At 43.2% G+C, this 21,782-nt stretch overlaps 2 protein-coding genes across 4 annotated transcripts in view; one reads left to right on the top strand and one right to left on the bottom strand.

The window, feature by feature from the left end:
- The window catches only part of LOC138617682 (protein FAM13A-like), a 24,297-nt gene extending 19,506 nt beyond the window's left edge, over positions 1-4,791 (top strand). For 2 of the 3 annotated variants that reach the window (XM_069692864.1, XM_069692865.1), the window contains exons 16-21: positions 1,004-1,224; positions 1,389-1,472; positions 1,646-1,747; positions 2,189-2,403; positions 3,149-3,250; positions 3,794-4,791. In XM_069692864.1, coding sequence (XP_069548965.1) covers positions 1,004-1,224; positions 1,389-1,472; positions 1,646-1,747; positions 2,189-2,403; positions 3,149-3,250; positions 3,794-3,920 — 851 coding nt within the window. In that variant the 3' untranslated portion in view covers positions 3,921-4,791. Of the gene's footprint in view, positions 1-1,003; positions 1,290-1,388; positions 1,473-1,645; positions 1,748-2,188; positions 2,404-3,148; positions 3,251-3,793 lie in introns of those variants that run through there. The other variant, XM_069692866.1, reaches the window with a different exon arrangement.
- Positions 3,382-21,637, bottom strand: LOC138617683 (phytanoyl-CoA hydroxylase-interacting protein-like). The gene is made up of 5 exons (XM_069692867.1): positions 21,146-21,637; positions 12,293-12,489; positions 10,430-10,604; positions 8,544-8,661; positions 3,382-6,406 (listed from the first exon to the last, which is right to left on the bottom strand). Exons 1-5 carry the CDS (start codon positions 21,249-21,251, stop codon positions 5,863-5,865), a joined length of 1,140 nt encoding a protein of 379 aa, XP_069548968.1. The 5' UTR covers positions 21,252-21,637; the 3' UTR covers positions 3,382-5,862.
- Positions 21,638-21,782: the final 145 nt, after the last annotated feature.

Below are 21,782 nucleotides of genomic sequence, written 5' to 3' on the forward strand. Positions count from 1 at the left end.
ACACATTTCCACCAAATTTCATGCATGTAGGTAAATGTAGCCGCCGGGGGATCTGTTTAGGGGGCACGAGCGAGCCATTTGGCCACGCCCAGTCGTGGCTCCACTAAAATACAAACATTTTTCGCCTGGGAGAGACGCGTGTACCAACTTTAATGAGTTTCTGAGTATAATAAAGCCGCCAAAAATGCAGTTTTTTACAGAGAATAATAATAATCGCTTGAATAACAATAGGGCTTTCGCACCATCGGTGCTGGGGCTCTAATTACATATTCATTCAATGATAGAGGAGGCTTAGATGTCATTTTAAGAATTTCAAATGCTGTAATTGACCATTCTCATGGAGGAACCATATCAAACACACAATATTGTTTAAAGCAAAGTACTTTTGTTTGAACATTTGTCTCGACCTTAAAATAAATGTACCTGTACAACATTGTAAAAATACTGTTGCAATTCAAATAAGTCAGTGAAAAACTACTTAATTAGAAGTACAGAAGTAATATCTAACCATGTACGTTAACTATAATTCATTTAAGTACTTTCTTTTGTAAAATGACCGCTGCTGTTGAACGGTGGATGGTCAAGCTCCAGCTTGTTAAATACTACATATCCAGTTAGATTTGTCCAGTGGTTCCAACCTGAGGGTTGAGAACCCCTCAAAGAGTCCCAAAAGAAATCTGACGGGTTGTCAGATGATAAATGGGACGGGAAAGAAGAAGAAAACAAAGATCTGCGCCACAAATATATGTCGTGAAGTAGAAATATTAAGTCGCATAAGATGAAAAAAATAAAAGTAGAGTACATGAAAATTGTACTTAAGTACACTTCTTGAGTCAATGTTTTCAATTACTTTCCACCATTTTTATGATTTCAACACCAACAATGTAAACAATTATTTGTGAAGGTCGCTTCTCTCAAACAGAACCAAAGTCAAAATTTGATATTCATATCGTCCCTGTGTTCACATCACCGTATCTTTCTGAACTGGTCTTTCTTTACAAAGACATGAAACTGAGACAGTCGGAAGAATCAGGACTGAAAGGGCCGACAGCTGAAACATGCAGGACCAATTCAGACCAGAAGGAGGCGGTACCGACAGGAACTGAGCTGCAGCAACTTAACAACAACAGCAACACCAGGCCAACTGTAGAGGAAACGGTCAACATTATAACCAACAGGCTGAAGGAAAGACGGCGAGAGCTTGGCCTGCCTGACAGCATTAAGGTCGGTTCTGCAGAAACGCCTTCACCACCAACAAAAACAATCTGAAGGTGTTTTTGTCATTCTGGGTAAACGACGTAATGAAAATGTGCATGTAATGTACGCTGTATTTTGCGGTCAACTACGAAGTCGCCCGTTCATACTTGTCATTGTGCCTGTGCGTGCAGGAGATGTCCCATTTCAAAATGAGCATGGAGAAGACCAGCATGCAGAAGTGTTTGCTGTACTTTGAGAGTCTGCACGGACGACCAGTAAGATAACCTCCTCCTCTTCGTCCCTTTTTCATTCTTGATGGCCGTATTTGGTTATTATTTCTCTTCTTCCTCTCCTTACATGAATTTCTAAGTCCTCTGAATTTATATCTTCTTGTAACAAAAAAACAAAACAAAAATCCTTTTCTGTCTTTGTATCTGCGTGTCTTCAGAGTACCAGACAGGAGCGAACTCTGATGAAACCTTTCTACGACCGGTACCGTCTCCTCAAGCAGCTGCTCTCTTCTGCAGCCGCAGCAGTCATTACAACCATTGTGAGTAAAAAATCAGGCAGTGACTTTTTTTTTTTTGAGCAAGAGTGCTCAGATGTTACATTTTCAACCACAGTGGGCAGTCTTATAGAGAAGGGGAGAAATTCTATAGAACTACTTCGACCTGGTGTATTTCATGCATTAGGATAAAACTACCCATAGCCTCTGAGGCCAAGAGTCACACTGCCCTCATGTGGCAGATTACAAGAGCTACATCAAATATATTCATTTATTGAGTGAAATAAATGATGGCTAGATAGACATTGCCAAGACTGATATTGGCAGCTAGTCAGCTGAAATATAAATCATACCATGTGTAGCTTCTAACAGGCTGAACAGAACTGGTAGTTGCTCAATAAGCATCTCTGTCTCCTGCATGCTTTAATTCATCTTTTTAATGTACTCTGACAGATGAGTGATCCCTCAGTGTGTGTGTCTACACAGGAGGAAGAGGAGGGCTCCGACGAAGAGCATCCAAACCAGCAAAGCCCCAAGCAGCAGCCGCCCTGGTCGAAACCTCCCAGGTGTCTGTCCTCACACGAGTCGCAGTATCTGCCTTCATTCGAAATGACTGAAACGCCTCTGGTGTCTCCGCTGGAGGAGGTGAAGGGTCTCCAGCCACAGATCGTCACCATGGCAACGCTACATGAAGCTTCCAGGTACACAGTTCTCTTCTAAATGAGGAGCTGAAGGAGAGCTGGAAGCTCACGTTTCTTCTTTTGCTTTAACCTTTACGAGGCGCGATCAAAACGTCCAGAGACGTTTGTTTTGTGAGTGGGTGTTCCAAGTCACGTCGCTTGATCAAAATCAGCACCTGCGTTACGCAGGTGTTTTGTGACCACTTGCTCGTGCGCATTTACAATTTCACCATAGACGTGAAACTTCAGTAGAAAGCGTACACATCGAATTTTGTGTCAAACCGGAGATATCAGCAACAGAGACTCTTAAAATGCTTCAGCAAGCCTACGGCAACGAAGCAATGAGCTTGAGTGAATGTCACTGTCCAAGACCGAAGACGCCACGTCAGGTCAGGAGCTAAAGAGCATGCCGGTAGTTTCGCTCCCTGCGACTTCTTCTTCTTTTTTTTTTTTTTTGTTCCCCAAAATGAAACTCAAGCTAAAAGGTCGCCGTTTTGACACTCCGGAGGGGATCCGGCGAAAAATGCTCCAAAACAGGACTTCCGGCTCCAAGCGCGGCGGCAGCGCTCGGCACAGTGTACCGCTGCACGAAGGCGTCGGCAAACGGGTTTAAATCAGGCGCGGCGTTTGTTTTCTCTAGTGCAGTCTGAAGCTTTGGATCGCACCTCGTACTTTAGTTTCATTTAATTGCACACGTTAACGGGTGATGTAGAAGATTTTTTTTTTTTTTTTTTTTTTTTAAATGGTTGATTTATTGTTCATGCAGACCAGAATTATTGGATCATCTCAGGACGGTTCGATTAGAGAAACGGAGACTTCACCAAGCGCTCAGAGAGTTTGAGGACCATTTCTACACGCAGACTGGCAGGTAAGACACAAACCACACACGCGCGCACGCACACACACACACACACACACACACACACACACACACACACACACACACACACACACACACACACACACACACACACACACAGACACAGCACATCCAAAGAATTTGGCTTTTGAATTTTATTTTGTCTTTTAATAAACTTGGAACATTTGGTTTTCAACAATGCCTGGTGAAAAACAAAAAACAAAAAACATCCACAAAAGAAATTCCATCGTAATGGTACGACGGTGTAATGCACACTCATGTTAAAGTTAATCCAGCACAGAGAGCTCAGGAAAGAGACAGAGAGATAGACGTTTGCTCTGAACTGTACACATCCGTTGTCCTGTACATGTTAGTCCTCCAAAGTAAATACAGTAAGTTTTTGATTACAATACACACTGTACAAAGCTATCCGAGTAAGGCAACATAGGGACTATCAACCAGTTATGGAAGCTGCTGCAGGTTTGGTTGGAAACTACAAAATAAAGTTTTGCCTTTTGTTTGCATCTCCTCTCCTCCGTGTATTGTTAACAGGGCTTGTCAGAAGGAGGACCGTGGACCAATGGCGGAGGAGTACTGCCAGTATAAGAACCTCAAAGCGAAGGTCCGTCTACTGGAAGCCCTGCTCAGTAAACAACACGACTCAACCAAGACAAGTTGAGTTACTCACAGTGGGACTCCTATTTAACAGGACTCAGATCACTTCTGAAAAATTAGGCCGTGGGGTCTGGTCTTGGTTAATGCCATGCTCGTTATGTAGATGCACTTTACGTGAAGAAAACTGATGGAAATTGGTGACAATCTGAATGAAACGCTGGGTAACTGCAGAGTTTTGTTTTTTTTAAAGTCCCAAAAACACATCCCTTATCATTCATAACACATCTTATAAACCTGAAGTAGCAAGTGTTTGTTATGTAGCACAAATCTATGTCAAGGATGAAAGCGCTGTGACAACTTGATGTTAGTTACATCTGAGTAATTTTAAGATTACTTTATGTATATTATGGCACTTTGTTACTAATTATTTTCCTTGCCAAAATACTTCTTTTTTTTTTTTTTTTTTTTTGGACGACTTTGTCCGCAGTTAATGTGGAAGCTGCATTTTAAAAGTGCTATCTTGGCAAAAGAAATGTGTAAGCTTAACTGCAATCAGTGTGACAATCCTGCAGTGTTTGTGCATGTCCGTTTTTTTAGTCCTACATTGTGCTATGATATGCATTAAGAATTTCATCGTTGGTCTAAATTGTGACCTCTTAATTTACATGTTCACCACGGAAAATATGTGAATGTTGGTGAACGTAGGCATCATAGTGCAAGTAACTGTATATCTGCTGTCAAATTTGTGTTTACCCTCTGTTTAGCCAGTATGAAGTTAATCCCCCCCCCCCTCCCCTAAATGCCATTGTTGACAATGATCAGAGCTTTTGACATTGTGCACTTCTGGTTTATATAGTTTTCTATATATATATATCTATATATATGAATGTATCGATAAAAATAAATATTTTTCCACATTTATTCTGCTAAACACAGTTTAAGGTTCTACTTTCTGTCTTTCCACTGACAACAACGAATAAGAGTGACTGTTGCAGAAAAAGTTGCAATGGTAGAGGTGCTGACAGCTTTCATACTCATGCTGCTCAGAACTGCATCATGCTTTTTTTTTTTTTTTTTTTTTTTTTTTGCTTCTTTTTTATGTCAACGAGTAGTTCACACTCGGTCATCAAAGACTCTGTGAATACACATTTTAGAGGCTGTTGCATTAGTAGTGTTACGATTCCACAGCGGTTTGACGTCTGGTTTTTAAATACCTTTGGTATAAAGAAAGATGACTATCGATGCTGCAGCCCTAGAAAATTGTAGTACCAGTCCATGCCACTAGTTGGAGGTAAAAAAAAAAAAGAAGAAGTCTGAATTTGTCAACTGTGGAATAAGAACAAAACATTTCTAAAAAAGACAAAACAGTCAATATAATCAGGAACAGTAAAATTATTGTCCACGCAGACGGTGGACACTCAGTTAACAGCATATCAATAATAACAAGGCAAAGGTCATGAATAAAAACATGGGACAACTGATTAAAATAAACGGGAAATTGAATAGAAGCAGCCCATATTTGTTAGTTCCATTAAAGGGTTTGGTCAGTGTGACTTGATGGATGGATGGATGGATGGATGAATGGAAGGATGGATGGATGGATGGATGAATAGAAGGATGGATGGATGGATCTGTGTCCCAGGTTTGCATTTTTCAGTTGGTGGGCCCTTATGAGGGATATCTATGTTGTTGTTGTTTTTTTTGTTGTTTTTTTGAAGTATGTTTTCACCGTTAGGTTAACCCTTTTCAGATAAGGAGACAGTGGTGCAGGTGTGTGTGTACCTCTCTCTTTTTTCTCCACTCTTCTTTGGGAATGATGGTCTCTTGAAAGTACAGAGCAGTGTCAGAGATATGTTGGTGTGCATGTCTGGGAGCCTACTAAATCTGCTGCTTCATGCATGTGTTGGCCTGCTTCATCAGTACATGTGGACTTCCTCTGTGTGTGTGTGTGTGTGTGTGTGAGGTCAGTCACCTCCAGTCCTTCCTCTTTTACGTTCTGCCGTTTCTTAGCGTCCCACGCTGATGTTGCAGGTCTTGCAGCTGGGGTCTTTCTTGGCGTTTACCGTGGACAGACTCATCAGCTGGTGCCCGCTGATCTCGGCCACCGTGCCCGAGGCCAGGTCCACCGGCTCTGTGTAGATCACCTCCAGGTTGACGTCCTGGGCGTGGTGGAACACCAGACCGCCGTCGCCCCCTTCATCCTGCTTGCAGGTAAGGAAACGGTTGTTGCTGATGTCGAGCGCGGGAAGCCTCTGCTTACAGAAGTCGTCGCCCCTGGAGCCCTTCGGCGCCAGGACCAGAATGACGAAGTGGTAGGCTGTGTACATGCAGTAGAAGTCTCCAAAGTACAGGTTGGTGTCGGGGTTGAAGAGTGTGTCGGCCCGGGCCTCGAAGCGATGGCGGCCGTACGGGGAGTCCTGCGGAGGTTTGCCTGTGTTGAACTCTGTGTTGCAGCTGAAGTAAATGCCCTCCAGCTTACCGCTGATGGGGGAGCCATGGCTGCCGCTGTTGTCTTTCACCGACGGCACCATCCGGTTCTCTTGCGTCTCCCTAAAGTTTTAAGAGGGAACAAAAGAAAAAGAAAGGGAGCAACGTGGGCTGTTAACAAAACGTCTCTTCGGTTTTCCTTTTGGGCCAATCTGTAACAAATTCCCATTTAGGCAATCAAAGTCATGTTATAAATGCAGTTAGGCAGCGGCACTACGTTTCAATTAAATTATCATCAACAGACTGAGAGACACAGGCCAAAACAAAACAAAAAAGCTGATTATTCAAAGCGGTGAATTCTTTTATGGCAGCTGCTTATCCTCGAGTCAGTAAATCTGAGCAGTAATTAAGAACTGTAATTAAACAGCTATCACTTCAAAAGTTGTTATTAAATCCATAATTCACGCTGTGTTGCGGGCATGACGGAATTATTCGGCTCCCTCCACAGGTCACAGCAGCTCATCAAGCGGTGGAGACAGTACTGATACTCCCCACATGGCGGTGCAGTTTAACAGAAAGCGCAGCCAGTCAGCACAGCAGCTGCAACTCAGCAAAAGGGACTATCCAGATGATGTCATGCTGTGCAGCGCCAACAAAAGAGAGCTCGCAAGCTGGTGCTTCAGTACAGAAAGTGTGCTTTGTTAAGCGTTTCCTCCGAGGGACAGGATGCAAAGAAGATATGGAGAAAAAGGCAACACTATAAACACCACTAAAAAAAAAAAAAAAAAAAAAAGGGGGGGGGGGGAAACACCCGACAGGAGGTTGGCAAAAAAATAAATAAACTCGCATGAAACCAGACAAGAACCGGTATTCGCTGTAACTGCACAGTGCTTCGGTAAAGTGCGGGCTACTCCAGAGATATTTCTCTCTCCCCCGTCCTGTCACAATCTTCCCATGTTTGCTTTCTTTTTGCCCACATTTCCCCTAACAACCAACCGTCAGCTATTGTCTGGCAGAGTTACACCAGGCTCTGGTTGCTTTCAAAGAAATCACAAGGCAGAAAGAAAAAAAAGAGAGAGAAAAAAAAAAAAAAAATTCTCTTGTCTGTATGTGTGCGGAGGAGTTGAGGAGTTCACTGGCTGTTGCAGTACTTTGACGTACTTGTGTGGATTTATGGAACTAATCAACGTGCTTCGTGCAGCTGCAGCACTGCAACGGAATATCTGTCCTGTTTGGCTTCCGGCAGCTGCAGGGAAAGGTAGTGAGCCGCACAAATTTAACGCTGAATCCCGGGACAGAAGCGTTCCGGTACGGTTATCTGCATCACCGCGTTGTTATCGCAGCTGCGTATTAATGCTGAATGCAGCTCCGTCAGAGCTTAAAGGTCATGTTAGCGTCCAGTGACGTCACGAAGGTCAGAAAGGACACCAGATGCTGCTGTGAGACGTGTTGGAAGAAAAAAAAAAAAATACTGACGTGATGAGAATATTAAGTTAAAAAAAAAAAAAATCGACCTTAACAATTACAACGGTAATGTTAACAGAATATTTGAATAACTCTAAATATTAAGTATTGCGGGGGAAAAAAACAAAAAACGACATCACCTAGAATGCTACAGACGAGAAAGGGATGACAAGAGACTTTATAAATGTGCGTTCCACTAAGCTGTCGACCGAGGCTACAAAGAAAAGCAACAAAAAAAAAAAAATAGTACGCTGAGCCTGCAGTGTAACATAATTGTGATTGGCTCTGGTGCAAGTATGTTTCTTAGGCCCCTCCCCTTGCCCCAAACACACATCAGACAAATCAGAGTAATTGCATTAGCAAAAAAAAAAAAAAAAAAAACTTGTGTAATGTTTTAATGACAAACGCAATAACCATCTTATCGTTTCATGATTCTGAATAAATGGCTCACTTAGAACGGATAGGAAGGAAGATACAGAAGTAAAAGTAGTAAAAAAACAAACAAATGTATTCAATTACTGCGGTAAGACTTGTCATATGATTTAAAATCCTGCATTAACACTGACATTTCAATAAGCAAAGAAATCAGAAAAAGAGAGCGAGAGAACTAATGCAGATGCATATTTAGATAAAACCAAAAACAAGCTAAACAGAGGAATAAACATCGGAGCTATACACATAGCCAGCTGTGCTGACATACAAAGATCAGACAGTTTCAGGCTTCCGGGCGCAGTCTTCTTGACGTACAGTAGTTCTGTAATCATAAACCATTTTACTGAGTAGTGGCAGTTCCTACCTGGCGTGGTCAAAGTACTCTTTATTCTGGTTTCTGTAGAAGACAGAGAAACGCAGCATCCGCCCAGCGATGACCTCAGCCTTTTCCAGCAGCTGGTTTAGGTGCACCGTGGAATAATCTGCAAGCAGACACAACACATATCAGCTGTGATAACGAATGTGCCGTCATCTGAAAGATTAGAAACCGATGCATGAATGTCATTAGCAAATATTGAATTAAAAAAAAAAACAACAACATCGACTTTACGCTCAGGATCCTGAGATTCTTCCCTCATTAACTTCTTCTCCATATTTATAGGTTGATCTGACTCAGCTTTTAGACTAAGTAGATCCTTTAATAAATTCTACTTTCACCCACCGTCTCTGCCAAATGGGTGTGGATTTTTTTTCCCAAAGTGTTATTAAAAAAAAAAAAAAATCCTGAGACGGTATTTTTCCCACGAGCACTGAACACATCAGCACGGATGACTGCGTAAAATTCACAGAGCCTTGAATAAAAATAAATAAATTAAAAAAAACATTAAGTTTATTCGGCTACTCTACATTTTTAATGTCAAGCAAGTTGATTTTTTTTTTTTTTTATACAGAAGGCTGCTGGCATCAATGAAAATGAATGGCTGCCTACAAGGAGATACAACTGCATTTGACACTGCACCTGTCAAAACATATGATGTGCTTTTTTTTTTTTTTTAAGATGGGGCTTTTACGGGAGCGGAGTGGAGGCACGTTTTTGCCCGACTGGGATGTAGAGGATCAGCAGCAACATTGAGCATCCTTCTTCATCAGTTTCTCCGCCTGCGTCTTCATCACACTCACTTTTCGCCCGCCTGCTCTCCATTCCCGCATCGAAACTGCTTCTCGTCATCCATTTCACAACCACTGTACCCTTCTGTGGCTTATTTTATTTTATTTTTTTTTCTAGAGTTAGTTTCAACATTTACGGCCGCATCATTAAGGATCCTCTGCTTTGGCCCAGACTGAAATATCTCGACAACTACTGGATACGCTGCCAAAACATTTTGCGTACACATTTCCAGTCTCCGGACGATGAGGCCGCCAGATTTCCAAATCAACTTTTTCTGTGGTGCCTCGAGCAGACGGTTTGAAAATCTTAGTGAAATGTCTTAACAATTATTACATGGATTGCCTTGAAATTTGGTACAAACATTCATCACCGCCTCAGGACGGACTGGAACGTATTTTGAAAACTTCCATCGAGCACCGTCATCAGGTCAGAATTTGTATTTGTTCAACGCTGATTTCGGATAAAATGATGACATTTCCATCAAACTCAGTAGTATTTTTTTAATTTTTTTTAAGTTCTATAACACTATGCACCATTTTTTATATACGGTCTATACAGCATGCTGACAATAACCTTTAGCTCTGCGCCTGTACAGCCTCACAAAGCTGTTGACTTTAGCGTTGTCACACAGCTGGTTGGTAAAACATTAGATGGAATTGAAGCGGCGATGTTGTCTCCGACCACAGGGACAACCGTCCCCGCCCTCCTTAATAAATTCCACCCTCGAGTCTCCATGCCTTAAAACCCCATCCCCCCTCCCCTCCCCCACTGTAAGCCTGTCCTGATTTTGAACTCGGTGACCTCTGCATCAGAAAACATACAGCACAGCTCCCCTCGTTGCTTTAATCCTTCTTTTCCCTCATCCGCCCCTCCTCCGCCTCTCCTCCGCCTCTCCATCCATCTTTCCCTCCGCTCAAGCGCATCAGCCTCCCTGTAATATTCCCCCTTGAACTGCGCGTCATCCTTTACTCCACCGTATTCCCCTTTCTTCACGTGATTAGCCTCCGCAGATTCAGCTGGTCACCGCCGGAAACCAAAGCCGGCCGTGATGTCACGTAGCCTGATTGCACCGCGTTACTCACCAGCAGTGCAGAACTCGATGATCTCGCTCCACTCGGAGACGGCGTAGTCCCCGTCGGTCTGTTTTGATGCGGTCTGGACGGCCACGGTGTACTCTGTGCGCGGGCTCAGGAACCAGTGGCCCCGCACCGTCATGGGCAGGGGCACCGCCTTGGCCACCAGCTTGGTGGGAACATCCTGGAAGGGGGGAAGGAGGGAGGGAGGGGAGGGGAGGGGACGGGGGGAGGGGGAGGAAGAACAGGGGTGAGTGATGACAGGAAGGAGCGAGTCAGAGAGAGATGCTCCATGTATTGGCCTTCATTCAGCCACATGCAGAGATTTGCAGACACCTGCTCGTGAGCACACACAATTCACACAATTCACTGATTGCAGGGAATAGGTGTGGCGCCCCTTTAAACTCCGTTCACCCCCACCGCCCCAAGCATCAGCGAGCTTTGGCAAGCTCATCGATTGGACTGAGAGCTCCTGCCTAGCAACACAGTCAGCCCCGTTAATCCACCAACGCTGCCGCTGCATCAAAAATAATCAAAATACTAGTATGGGGTCGCCGGCAATAACAGAGCGGAAAGAGGAGAAACATTCAGCTACGCGGCAGCACCCGGGAAGTGAAAGCAGGAGGAGAGGAAAAGATGCTGATGAAACAAGTCTGTAAGATTACCAGAACAGATCGCTGACTATCTGCTGAAGGAGCTGCTGACTTGCTGGTGCAATTACTCGGGAGGCAGCGAGGGCTGTGCGAAGTGGTATTAGCCTATCAGAGCGCAAAGCAACAGCTCACTGTGGAGTCTTGGAACGAAACCACCTTGAAGTGAGTCTTTTTGCCTCGAGCATGAAAAGAGAGGTCGGGTTGAGGCAAAACACGGTGCTTCAGCTTCACAACAATCATTTTAGGTTTCAGCGATCAAGGGCTATCGTATCGTCAAATGTGTATAGCGTTTCATATCTGTCATTATCACTAGTAAGATGACGGGTATGGCCATAAAGGGGAGAAATGTCATTCATTAACGGTCTGCTCACTAAGAGACAGCAGCAAACTGTACAGCAACACAGTAAAAAAAAAAAAAAAAAAAAAAAAAAAAGGTGGAGAATATCTATCAAGAACTGAGACTTAACACTGCTTTCTTATAAAAGAATGTCTGGTTTGCTTAAAATCTGCATTTCTAGTAAAGGTCCATTACTAAACAAACATTTGATTTACTGTAGTTGTCATTTCTTCGTCAACAATCGGCAAAAATAAACGTGTGTGACCAAGGTCCAAGAAGGAGGTCAAGTGACAAAGATGATCTGACGAAGGTCATTTAATGAAGTAAAAAAAAAAAAAAAAAAGGATAAAGTCCCAGTTAGGGGGTTTAGATGGATCTAACCCAGGAGTTTTTGTGACTAACCCTAACCGAGTAGTTTCTTCCTAAACCTAACCGCGTGTTGTTGTTTTTTTTTGGGGGGGGATAAAGCAAAGACACCATACTTGTCACACTTAGGTGAGGCAAAACATGACACTGACGGTGTCCTGCGTAATACTGGGTTTCAACCATTATGTTATTTGTATTTATTGCTACTGCCCTCTTGACTGGATAGTTTTACCTAATTAAATAATGAAATTATTAAAAGCTATTGAGAGCATTATTCTTTTTTTTTTTTTTCATTTGGTAAAGGGTACTTAAAGATATAGCCTCGCTTATACAGGCATTTGGCCTACTTTGTGCTTTTTCATTTTTTCAATGCAAAACTTATTATTCTAGACACATTTGCAGAATGCAGCATACTCCATTCATTGAGAGTACAATGAGAGGCATTTTGGTGAGTCACCTCTTCATCGTGTTAACTTAAAAAAATCTGTTTATCGGTCTACGCGACCCAGGCGTTACCTTGTGTTTGAACTTGTTGGAGTTTTTGTTCTCCTTCTTGTTCAGGTCGATGAAGTAGTGCGTGATGCGCTCCTTGCTGCGCGCCTCCATGTCCCAGCAGATCTTGAAGGAGTCGCAGGTGATGTTGCTGATCTTGATGTTCTGAGGAACAGGGAGCTCCTCCATCTCAGAGATGCTGCCGTCCTGGGATTTACTGCCTGCGTCGTTAAAAAAACAAAACAAAGAGCAGCGTTGTCAGCGTCAAACACAACAATAATATGCACCAAAATGAAATTTTGAATCATTCACATTTACTGTTGAATGCACAAAGGGCTCTGGCCGGAAAACATATCTTAAATTTGATTGAATATCCGCTTTGAGTCTTTTCTCGTAATGTCGTACGTGTTTCGAGACTTTGATCAGTGATCCACCATGTCACTCACTCACACACACGCACGTGCACACGCACGCGCACACACACACACACACACACACACACACACACACACACACGCACGCACGCACGCACGCACGCACGCACGCACGCACGCACGCACACACACACACACACACACACACACCACACAAAGAACTGGATGCGTCGCTGACTACCATATATGTTGCCATGGAAACACATCAGCCCCTCGACACGCATACACACCTATCTGCCGTCCAGAACATAGGCGGCATTGAATATTTCAAACACTTGAATCCCCTGTGTTCTCGGCAGAAACTGGTCCATTTATAATCAGTTTAATGAAAAAGACCCGGGGACCGCAGAGAAGCTGCTGCACATGAGCCTGCAACAATAACATTTAAAATGCCAGTGAATGTCAGCGACCTTCAGCTATTCATTTAAGCTGGATAGACTTAATTCAACTTTTTTTTTAAAAAAAAATTTTTTGGTCATTCCTGTCCTGTTTGTCCTAAACAAAAAGGCCAACACTGCTTTTTTTTTATTTTTTTTTTTTTTAATATCAAAGTGGATAATTGTTACATTTCTCTGAGCTGCATAGATTTCAGGCATTTTAAGTCCCGGTGAGTAAAATGTTTAGCACCCGCTCACAACCCAAAGTGCCACAGGGAGGCCAATGAAAATGTCAAAACACAGTTGAATGAAAGCTTTGTAGAATTAGGATGAATATAGACTTTGCGTCACACAATAAGACGCCCACTTGGCATGGCAACAATGTGTTTTCTGTGCATGCTCCGGGGTCTAAACACAAGAGTGAGTAAAATTCAAGAATGCAGTATTTGAGGAGGGGGGGGGTAACGCTCAACAGGACCGGACTCTTTAGAGGGTTAACAAAGGCAGAAGCAGCGGAGCATGTACAATCTATCTCCGGGCGAGTAGTCCCATAATTGGGTGCGTGGACTCTCCTGTCTCACCTCCACTAGACACGAACAGTGGAGCATTTGTAGATGGATTCATGGTAGGAAACTAGAAGACAATTTCTCCACCCAAAGTGCTTCTTGTCCTTGAGACAAAAGCAGTCCAGCCTTACAATTTCACCTGGTCTTGGTTTTTCAAAACTTTACTTATAACTGTCTCGATAGATAGATAGATAGATAGATAGATAGATAGATAGATAGATAGATAGATAGATAGATAGATAGATAGATAGATAGATAGATAGATAGATAGATAGATAGATAGATAGATAGATAGATAGATAGATAGATAGATAGATAGATAGATTTACTTTTTTAACCCCGCAGAGGGACATTTTTTTTTTTGCTACAGCAGCATTATAGTTACAGGTACAAAATATAACATCCATAGGAGACAAATATACGTTCTTTACCACCCGACCACAGCGGACCCCCTGCTTACTTTTGCCCTAATCACTAGCTCCTAATCACCACCAGCTGATTACCAAACATAATCATCTTTAACATAAAAACAAAGACGTCCTATTGTTACATGCTCGAACCAAACGCTGCTCATTACGAATTAAACTCGTGCACTTGTGAGTTTAGTGTGGTGATTTTTCAGCGATTACACTAAAGCATTTATCATCTTTCCATGGTTTGAGCTATATTTTAGGGGCATGAGGTGAAAGGGATTTCCATGTAAAAATGTAAACAGGCCAAACAGTTAAATCCTCAGCCTGACCGTACCACGCGTAGCCCCTCAGACCTCATGCAGGACCTCCTACGCCTCTCTGCTTTGATTTGTGAAATCATCTCATCCCGCATAAACCCCACCGAGCTGATAAGTTTGGCTCCGACCGAGAGGGGTCAGCGCAGACATGACAGGGCAGACCTCTGACAAACTAATGCTCCACCCAAGTCGGCACACCCGATGTCAGCACTGTTAAGTCCCGCCTGAGACTTTATGTTGCTGAGCTTTAACAAAACAAAACAAAAAAAACTAGACAAAGACGAGGCCTGCTGTCATTCTCTGACATCCGCATCAGGGAAAGATAAAACACACCCGAAGGAAGTTAAACGCCGCTGAGGATTTCTTTCAGGTTTTCAAGGTGCCCGAGTGAAGCGTTCTTCTAAAACCGCTGAGTGATACAATTCGCCGCTGATTATAAAACACAAGTTTTCCAGTTAATTACTCTATCCTCAATTCTCCCCGCCTGCGGGTACCTGCAGTATGTGAATATAAACATCCACCTATGCCAAATGCCAAAGATGGAAAACCTGTTAACTCACTTGCTGTGTTGAGCCTGAAGCAGATCTCCTCCTCTGCACCATAAAATGCTAATGTCAACACTCACGTTTCTCTTCAAAACAAGACCCCATGCAGGTTTTTGCTCTCCCAGCTCTCTGGGACTCCACACTGCTGATTTATCTCTAATGCGCTCCTAATTAACCCGCAAACGGAGGCATTATTTCAACACAGTGAAGCTTTTTTTTTTGAATGCATTCAAATAGTGCCAGTATAACACTATTAAGACAACTTAGTCAGACTAAAAGTAATTCTGTCTGGGACATCAAGCTCTGAAGACCACAGTTTACCGGTCAAAACTCAGGAAATGCACACGACACACAAAATATCTGCAACTACCGCGCTGTTCTCTGTGCTTATGACAACAGAAATAATGAATGGTGCTAATAAACACAACATATAAGGTGAAGAGTGACCTTTAGCTGTCAGGATGCTAGTGTAGTAACAGATTTACTATCAAAATGAGGACTGAATATCAATCTGAATATAATGTGGACAGGCGAGCCTTGCCTGCAGGTAGAGACGCTGGCTTTGGAAGATGCAGTGCTCAGCTCCGCTCTGAATCCTCTGGGACTCCGTGAGCAGAGGATGAAAGATGGAGGAGCGAAAGCCAAGCAGGATGAAGGTCAGGCGGTAAGGGAGACAGCAAAACCTTTTAAAGTCTCTCACAGGAGGCCCAAACCCCGGTTCTGATTTAAATGTGTGTGCCAGCATTGTACCTCGGCTCTTCGTAATTGCATCAGCTTTGCACTTGTAGCTCATGTTCATTTTGCAGAATCGTATTTTTTTTTTTTTTTTTTTTTTTTTTACCACAAAGCCTTTGCACTGCAATGTTCCTCTGTTATTTTGTCTTATTATTTATTGCGCTGTATCATTTAAACTTGTACGGGGGGGGGGGGAATTGTGCCTCATCATGCTCAAGTAAAATGAGAGTCAGTATTTGAGCCTTTGCTTAAGAGCTTGGGGGTACAGATTACTCATGCTGTGCACATATGCACAGGGAGCTCAAAATGACGTGGAGGAACTGTACGTGCTTGAGCAGACAGTGCAGGACAGTAGATATGTGCCCTATGGAAAAAGCATTAAACCAGTTTGTTGCATCTACTAAACCCAAACAAATGGGCCGTATTGGGTATTGCCCTTTTACTCAGCATGCAGTCAAATGCCACGGTGTGGAATAGCAAGAGATGCAGAAGGATCAATGAATATCTTGTTAACATGCATACGCAGGCCCATCTCAAGGGTTCTCTATTGTGGGATTTGTTCCAGTCACACCTGGCTTCATAATGTAAATTACCTGTTCGTGTACTTTACCGGCATGAGGAAAGTGATTTGATTTCCATTCGGCACCATCTAAACATTGCAAATGGACTCTCTCTGCGGTTAGTGTGTCCGACATGTGAGATTACCGTCCTCCATTAGAAGTATTCAGGCTTCTTAAACTCCAAACAAGTCAACTTTGAACCAAGGTTAATGGTGAAAAACACATTTTCCGAGCAGCGTATGTGAAACAAAGAACTGGCAGGTGATAGTAGATCGTTTCAGACGGCACTAGTGGGCACTCAGCTCAGACAGACAAGCCTCCTACGTTATAAGTTGCACGGTTAGTTCTAAAATTGAACCGCAGACACGAGCAGCACAATAGACACTCACTAGGCGTAGATGCTCGCAGGCCTTTGAAAAATCACGCCTTTGTTCGTCTCAATGCACAGGCTCGACGGAGACAGAGACCACGCTGGGAGGTAGAGAAGTTGTCACTAGAAAAAAAAAAACATATTTTTCTCCGAGTGAGATAAACAATTCCCCTGTTCATAGTGGTTACGCAGTCTGCGGTTCCACCTTTTACATATCAAAAAGCCCCCTGAACAGCAAACAAAGCCTTAATAAAGACACGTTAATAACAGTCTTCAGTAAAAAAAAAATAAAAAAAAAAGAGGGCAAATTAATTCAATTCAAGAAGACCTGTTAAGGAGGACGGGCTTGTTTCTCTAACCTAATCCAAAAGCAGAATGAGTCATCGTTTCTCATCTGCATTACAATTGAATCTCCACAATAAATACTGTACTTTTTCTGCACTTCAAGTCTTGAGTTTCTGTATAGAAGAATCTTTTGTTTGAGCAGAAGGCACTGGAATTTTTTTTGTTGCAAAAAAATAAAATTAGCATGAATGGATTTTCAGGGTTGGATTGAACTGCCATCCAGCTCAACAAATGTTCTGAAGTCTTTAATAAAGTAGTCAAGTGCAAGTGAGAATGTTCTGCATAATATGCACCTTTAACTCTTGCCAGCACAGTCATGGGACACAACTGCTCTCGCTGAACGCTGGTGAAAAATTAAAATGCCAACTTACTCAGATAATGCCCGCTGTTGTAACATGCTGGAACACACTGGATAAGATCTACACAGGACCACTGAGTAACAGTTGCCACAGGAGTCTGTAACCATGCTTGCAGCTCTGTGAGGCCGTGCTGAGACACAGCAGTGCTTTGAGCTAAATGCTAGTGGCTTCACAAGGACAATGAACGCGATGGTGTTTAGCATACGTTAAGCACGTTCATCATCTTAGTTCCTCTTTAATTTGGCATGTCAGCGTTGTAACATTTGCCAATTAGCAGTAGGGTAAAAAGCAAAACACAGCTAAGATGAACACTGGGTTTTCTCCACCATTACAAGGATTCGGCGCAGCAGCCGAGCCATTTTGGGCAACACCTGCCAAATGAATGTAGACTGCTAGTGGAGAGCATCAAAACGGACTAAATGACTTTTCCCGGATCTAACAGCTGCAGTTGTTCCCCCCCCCCCCCCAGTGGGCTTCTTTAGCAAGTTCTGTCTTTAAGCTTTTTGGGTGTTTATTTATTTTTTTTTTTTTTTTTATCTGCGCTGGCTTTTCCAATTTTTTTGGAGACTTTTACAGATATATGGTAATAATGGTCAAAAAAAATGATCTGAAATGTCATATCTTTAAAATGCTGGATCAAATATTAATTTTGCATATATTTTAAATGTTGGAACAACACAAAATAATGTTTGATGATAGCGGTAGATGAAAAGTGAAAAGAAAAGTTAGGGGAATTTCAATCTCTGCCAACACAGACCAACACTGTCATCCATAGAGCAACACATTTCTAGTCAAATAAAAATAAATGAATGTCTGAAATGCTGCACATTTGGGGCAGTGAGATAAAAAAAAAAAAAAAAAAAATTAAAAAAAAAAAATCAGCCTCAACACAATCACTAATCTCGCTGCCAACTTAATCGGACACAACTTTTTGTGGCGTTTCTCAGCTCCACTGTTCTTTGGCAGATATTATAAACGGAGTCTGTTCAGGTGTTGCTGCTCTGCTTTTGAAGGAACAACAACAACTGATAATTGACAGGCACAGGAGCTTTGCTTCAACTTAACACAGTAACTTGGTGATGATAAGGCACCTTTAGCAGATGGTATCCCTCACTCTCTCCCTACCTCCATCCATCCATCCATCCATCCATCCATCCATCCATCCATCCATCCGTAATGGGCACAAACACGCTTGCCAGACTGAGGGTGTCATTGCTTTTTTTCAGACGGAGGGATTTCAAACAGTACTGACACACCACTTGGTTGCGTAAATGGCAGCTATCCGTCATGGCAACTTAATTATGTCAGTGGCCACAGAACAAAGGCACTGCGAGACATGCAGTGTGTATTTCATTACGCCCAGCAAATACGCATTAAGGGTGGATATGAAATCAAAATGGTGGTGGAGGGGCTGGTGACAAATTGATCCAGTACAGCGTCACGGGAGCGGTTCTCTGCGTCCAAAGACTACAAACTGCACTACCCCCTAATCTTGGCAAAACTTCCCCCACCCCCACATGTCACAGCCCCATCACCATACTGAACCATGAACACCCGCTCTGACACGGCGAACACACAGAAACAACTTGTATCCCACCATTTCTTTTGTGCATTGAAATGCTCCAACAGTCCTCAGTGTGTGTGTCAGAGAGCTCTTTCCCGCAGACACTGGCCCAACTGAGGCTGCATGCATCCATTTGCTGGGTCAGCACCGGCGTACAAGCCTCTCATGCCAGTAATGAAATATTAATGTTTTTTTGGGAGATAAAATTAGGAAGCTTTGTAAAAAACTGAAATGAATGCGGTCCTTGGAAGAAGAAAAAAAATGCACGTAATGACCAGATAATATAACACTCCAAGAAAGGTAGAAGATGGTAATGTAGCCTTCTCTTGTACACGGGGTGTGGCAGGGACAGTGTAAAACTATACATCTATTTTTGGAGGTCATTTAAAAAAAAAAAAAAAAAGGGACAAACTGCAGGGAGCGGTCAAAATAACAGGAACACCAATATAATCCATACTCAAAAACTCACTTCACTTAGTATTCACTGAAGTACTCTGCTGTCCACTGTGTCTGTCAAAACTACATCTCAGATTAGACTGAAGAGTGCAGATGATCTGCATGATGAGCATAAATCTCTTCTCATCCCTCATCATGAAGCTCAAGTTTTGCCCGCCGCAATGAGCCAATTTGTGCATATAAAACAGGTAATACTAGAGAATGCTTTGTGAAGTGACAATTAGCAGCGACTACTGATGTTTCAAGTCACCCATGAATAACAACAACAACCACTTGTTCTGAAGAATTTGCACAGAAGGTAGACACTGTGACTATGTTGTTCCATAAACAGAGAGTATGTGGGTGTCTCGAGGACACCGAGATGCTATTTACACTGGCTAATCTACTTGACAAATAGGAAAGTGGCTGTTGTGCTGCAAACACTAGGCTTATCTAAAACAAAACAAAAAAGAAGAAAAGAAGCTTGCCAGTAAACCTGCAGCACAGGAGGCACAAGGCTGGCACTGTTGAGAAGTGCAGCCCCAGCCTATACAGTACACCATTATTAAAATTAAAGCTTTTAGAATCAGGCCAGCAAAACACTAAGAGGATATAAACTGCATGCTGTTTTATTGCATTGTGTGGAGCAGCCCTGGCAGATGAGAAGACGAAGGCAGTGTGGAACAATGACTGCGCTGTGATCAGACACCATTGACTCGCTGGATGCCCTAACCAGCCAATCCACATACAGATCAAGGAAATCTGGTAGAGCTAAGATAAAAATATATATATATATATTTTTTTTTTTAAATGAACGAATGAATTCCACTGTGAGAAGATCTGATGTCATTTCATTGGCGTGGATGTGAATTAATCTCCCATCTTAATTAAAAGGCGTCTCTGTGACCATGCGTCTTGACTCAGATGTGGAATGAGCGGTGTGTAATTGCACTGATGGGTGTGTAGGGCTGCACTGCCTGTGCGCACACACACACACACACACACACGCACACACATGTGGGTGCAGCCATGTTTCAGCCTCCTATTCTCTCTTGATGATGACTTGCTTTTTTTTTTCCAGCCCCACCATTATGTTCTCATCAGGGTAAAGCCCGCTGACGTTAAAACTGCTTTTCCATTTTGACATTATGAATCTGTTTTTTTTGGATGTCTCCTTATCTATCGTTACATTTATTTGAACTCTTCATTTAGGAGGTAAATATGAAGACAACTTTTGAATTCTGACAAGACAGTTACAGACAATCCAGCATGGGAGACTGGGAGACTTGATGAATTATAAATGTAAATGCAGGGCAGAGTTTACACGAGTTGGAAGATGGGATACGAGATGAACACGGAGTCATTTGCATTCATAAAATGTATACAAGACACACTTTGTGCAAATAAATTGAATAAGGCAGCTGCTGGGAAATTAAGAGACAAGAAGCAGTGATTATAGGCGGGGTGGCTGCCGGCCTCTGTCCATGCCCGTGGTGCTGAAATAAAATCGCTTAATATTCCCTCCTCGCTTGTGCATGATCAGTTTGCAGGAATACACATTTCTTTTTGGCTTTAGATTCCTCTCTTGACTAAAACCTTGTCGCCGCTGTGAAGACACTCAGCTATTCCATCCATTCATCCACCCAAGGAACCAGGGGAGCCACCGGCAACAATTCCCTTCAAATACACAATAAGGGTACAGCATGCCGCTAAAAAAAATAAACAAAAAAACTAAACAATGACAAACGGACTGCATGCGCTGCAGCGGCTCACAAATAACCAAGCGGGGCCTATTGCACCGGTGTTATGCGGAAATATTTCAACACCCCAGTGAAAACCAGACACATCTCTCCTTACCATCTCGTTCGCATAACTGTATGGCGTCCAAGCTCAGGTCCTTGATCATCCCCTCGCAGGGACTTAACGGACTGGTGATGTTGTGCGCCAAGCCTGGTACCTCCATCTCTGCAGAAGAGCCTGCGGGTGCTGCTGTACTGGTTAATTGCTGACGCGCGTTAAATGTCGTCCACGGGACTTGCAGAGCGGCAGGCGTCCGTCCACGTTCGTCGGGGAAGGAGAGAAGAAAGAGAAAGAGAGACCGGTGTCCAGTCAGTCCGCTGCTCTTTCCGTCGCTCACAGCTCTCCTCTCTGTCTCCTGGGTGGTGCGGCGAGTGGCGCGTCAGAGGAATCGTCACGGGCTCCGACAGCGCGAGCCGCCAGTTGCAACATGAAGCGCAGCAGCTCCTGCGGAGAGGCGTTCAAATGTATAAACCTCAAAGGCAAGTCTCTGATGAGCTTTTATTCCACTCGCTCCAAACGCACACCCCGCAGCGCCTCTGCGTTTCAGAGCCACAAGTGTGCGCGCATGTGTGTCCTGTGTGTTCTGCCACCGCGGGACAGTTGAACATGAATAGTTGAGCGGATTAGTGCAAGAGACGTTCTGTAAATTCAATGGCCTCTTATGTAACCAGATTAACCCGGTGTCCCCCTCCCC

This window comes from Brachyistius frenatus, unplaced genomic scaffold (genome assembly GCF_029030835.1).
Source record: "Brachyistius frenatus isolate BFR_SWC_R1_liver_20210118 unplaced genomic scaffold, ASM2903083v1 Contig_13, whole genome shotgun sequence".
In the NCBI taxonomy this organism is placed as follows: domain Eukaryota; kingdom Metazoa; phylum Chordata; class Actinopteri; family Embiotocidae; genus Brachyistius; species Brachyistius frenatus.

What these genes read in the sequence shown, in the direction of transcription:
- LOC138617683 (XM_069692867.1), bottom strand. Translation starts at nt 21,251, where the DNA reads ATGGAGGTACCAGGCTTGGCGCACAACATCACCAGTCCGTTAAGTCCC. An exon ending in CCAACAAGTTCAAACACAAG is followed by an intron (nt 10,605 to 12,292) that starts GTAACGCCTGGG and finishes CCCCCCTTCCAG; the next exon opens with GATGTTCCCACCAAGCTGGT. An exon ending in GAGTACTTTGACCACGCCAG is followed by an intron (nt 6,407 to 8,543) that starts GTAGGAACTGCC and finishes TTAAAACTTTAG; the next exon opens with GGAGACGCAAGAGAACCGGA.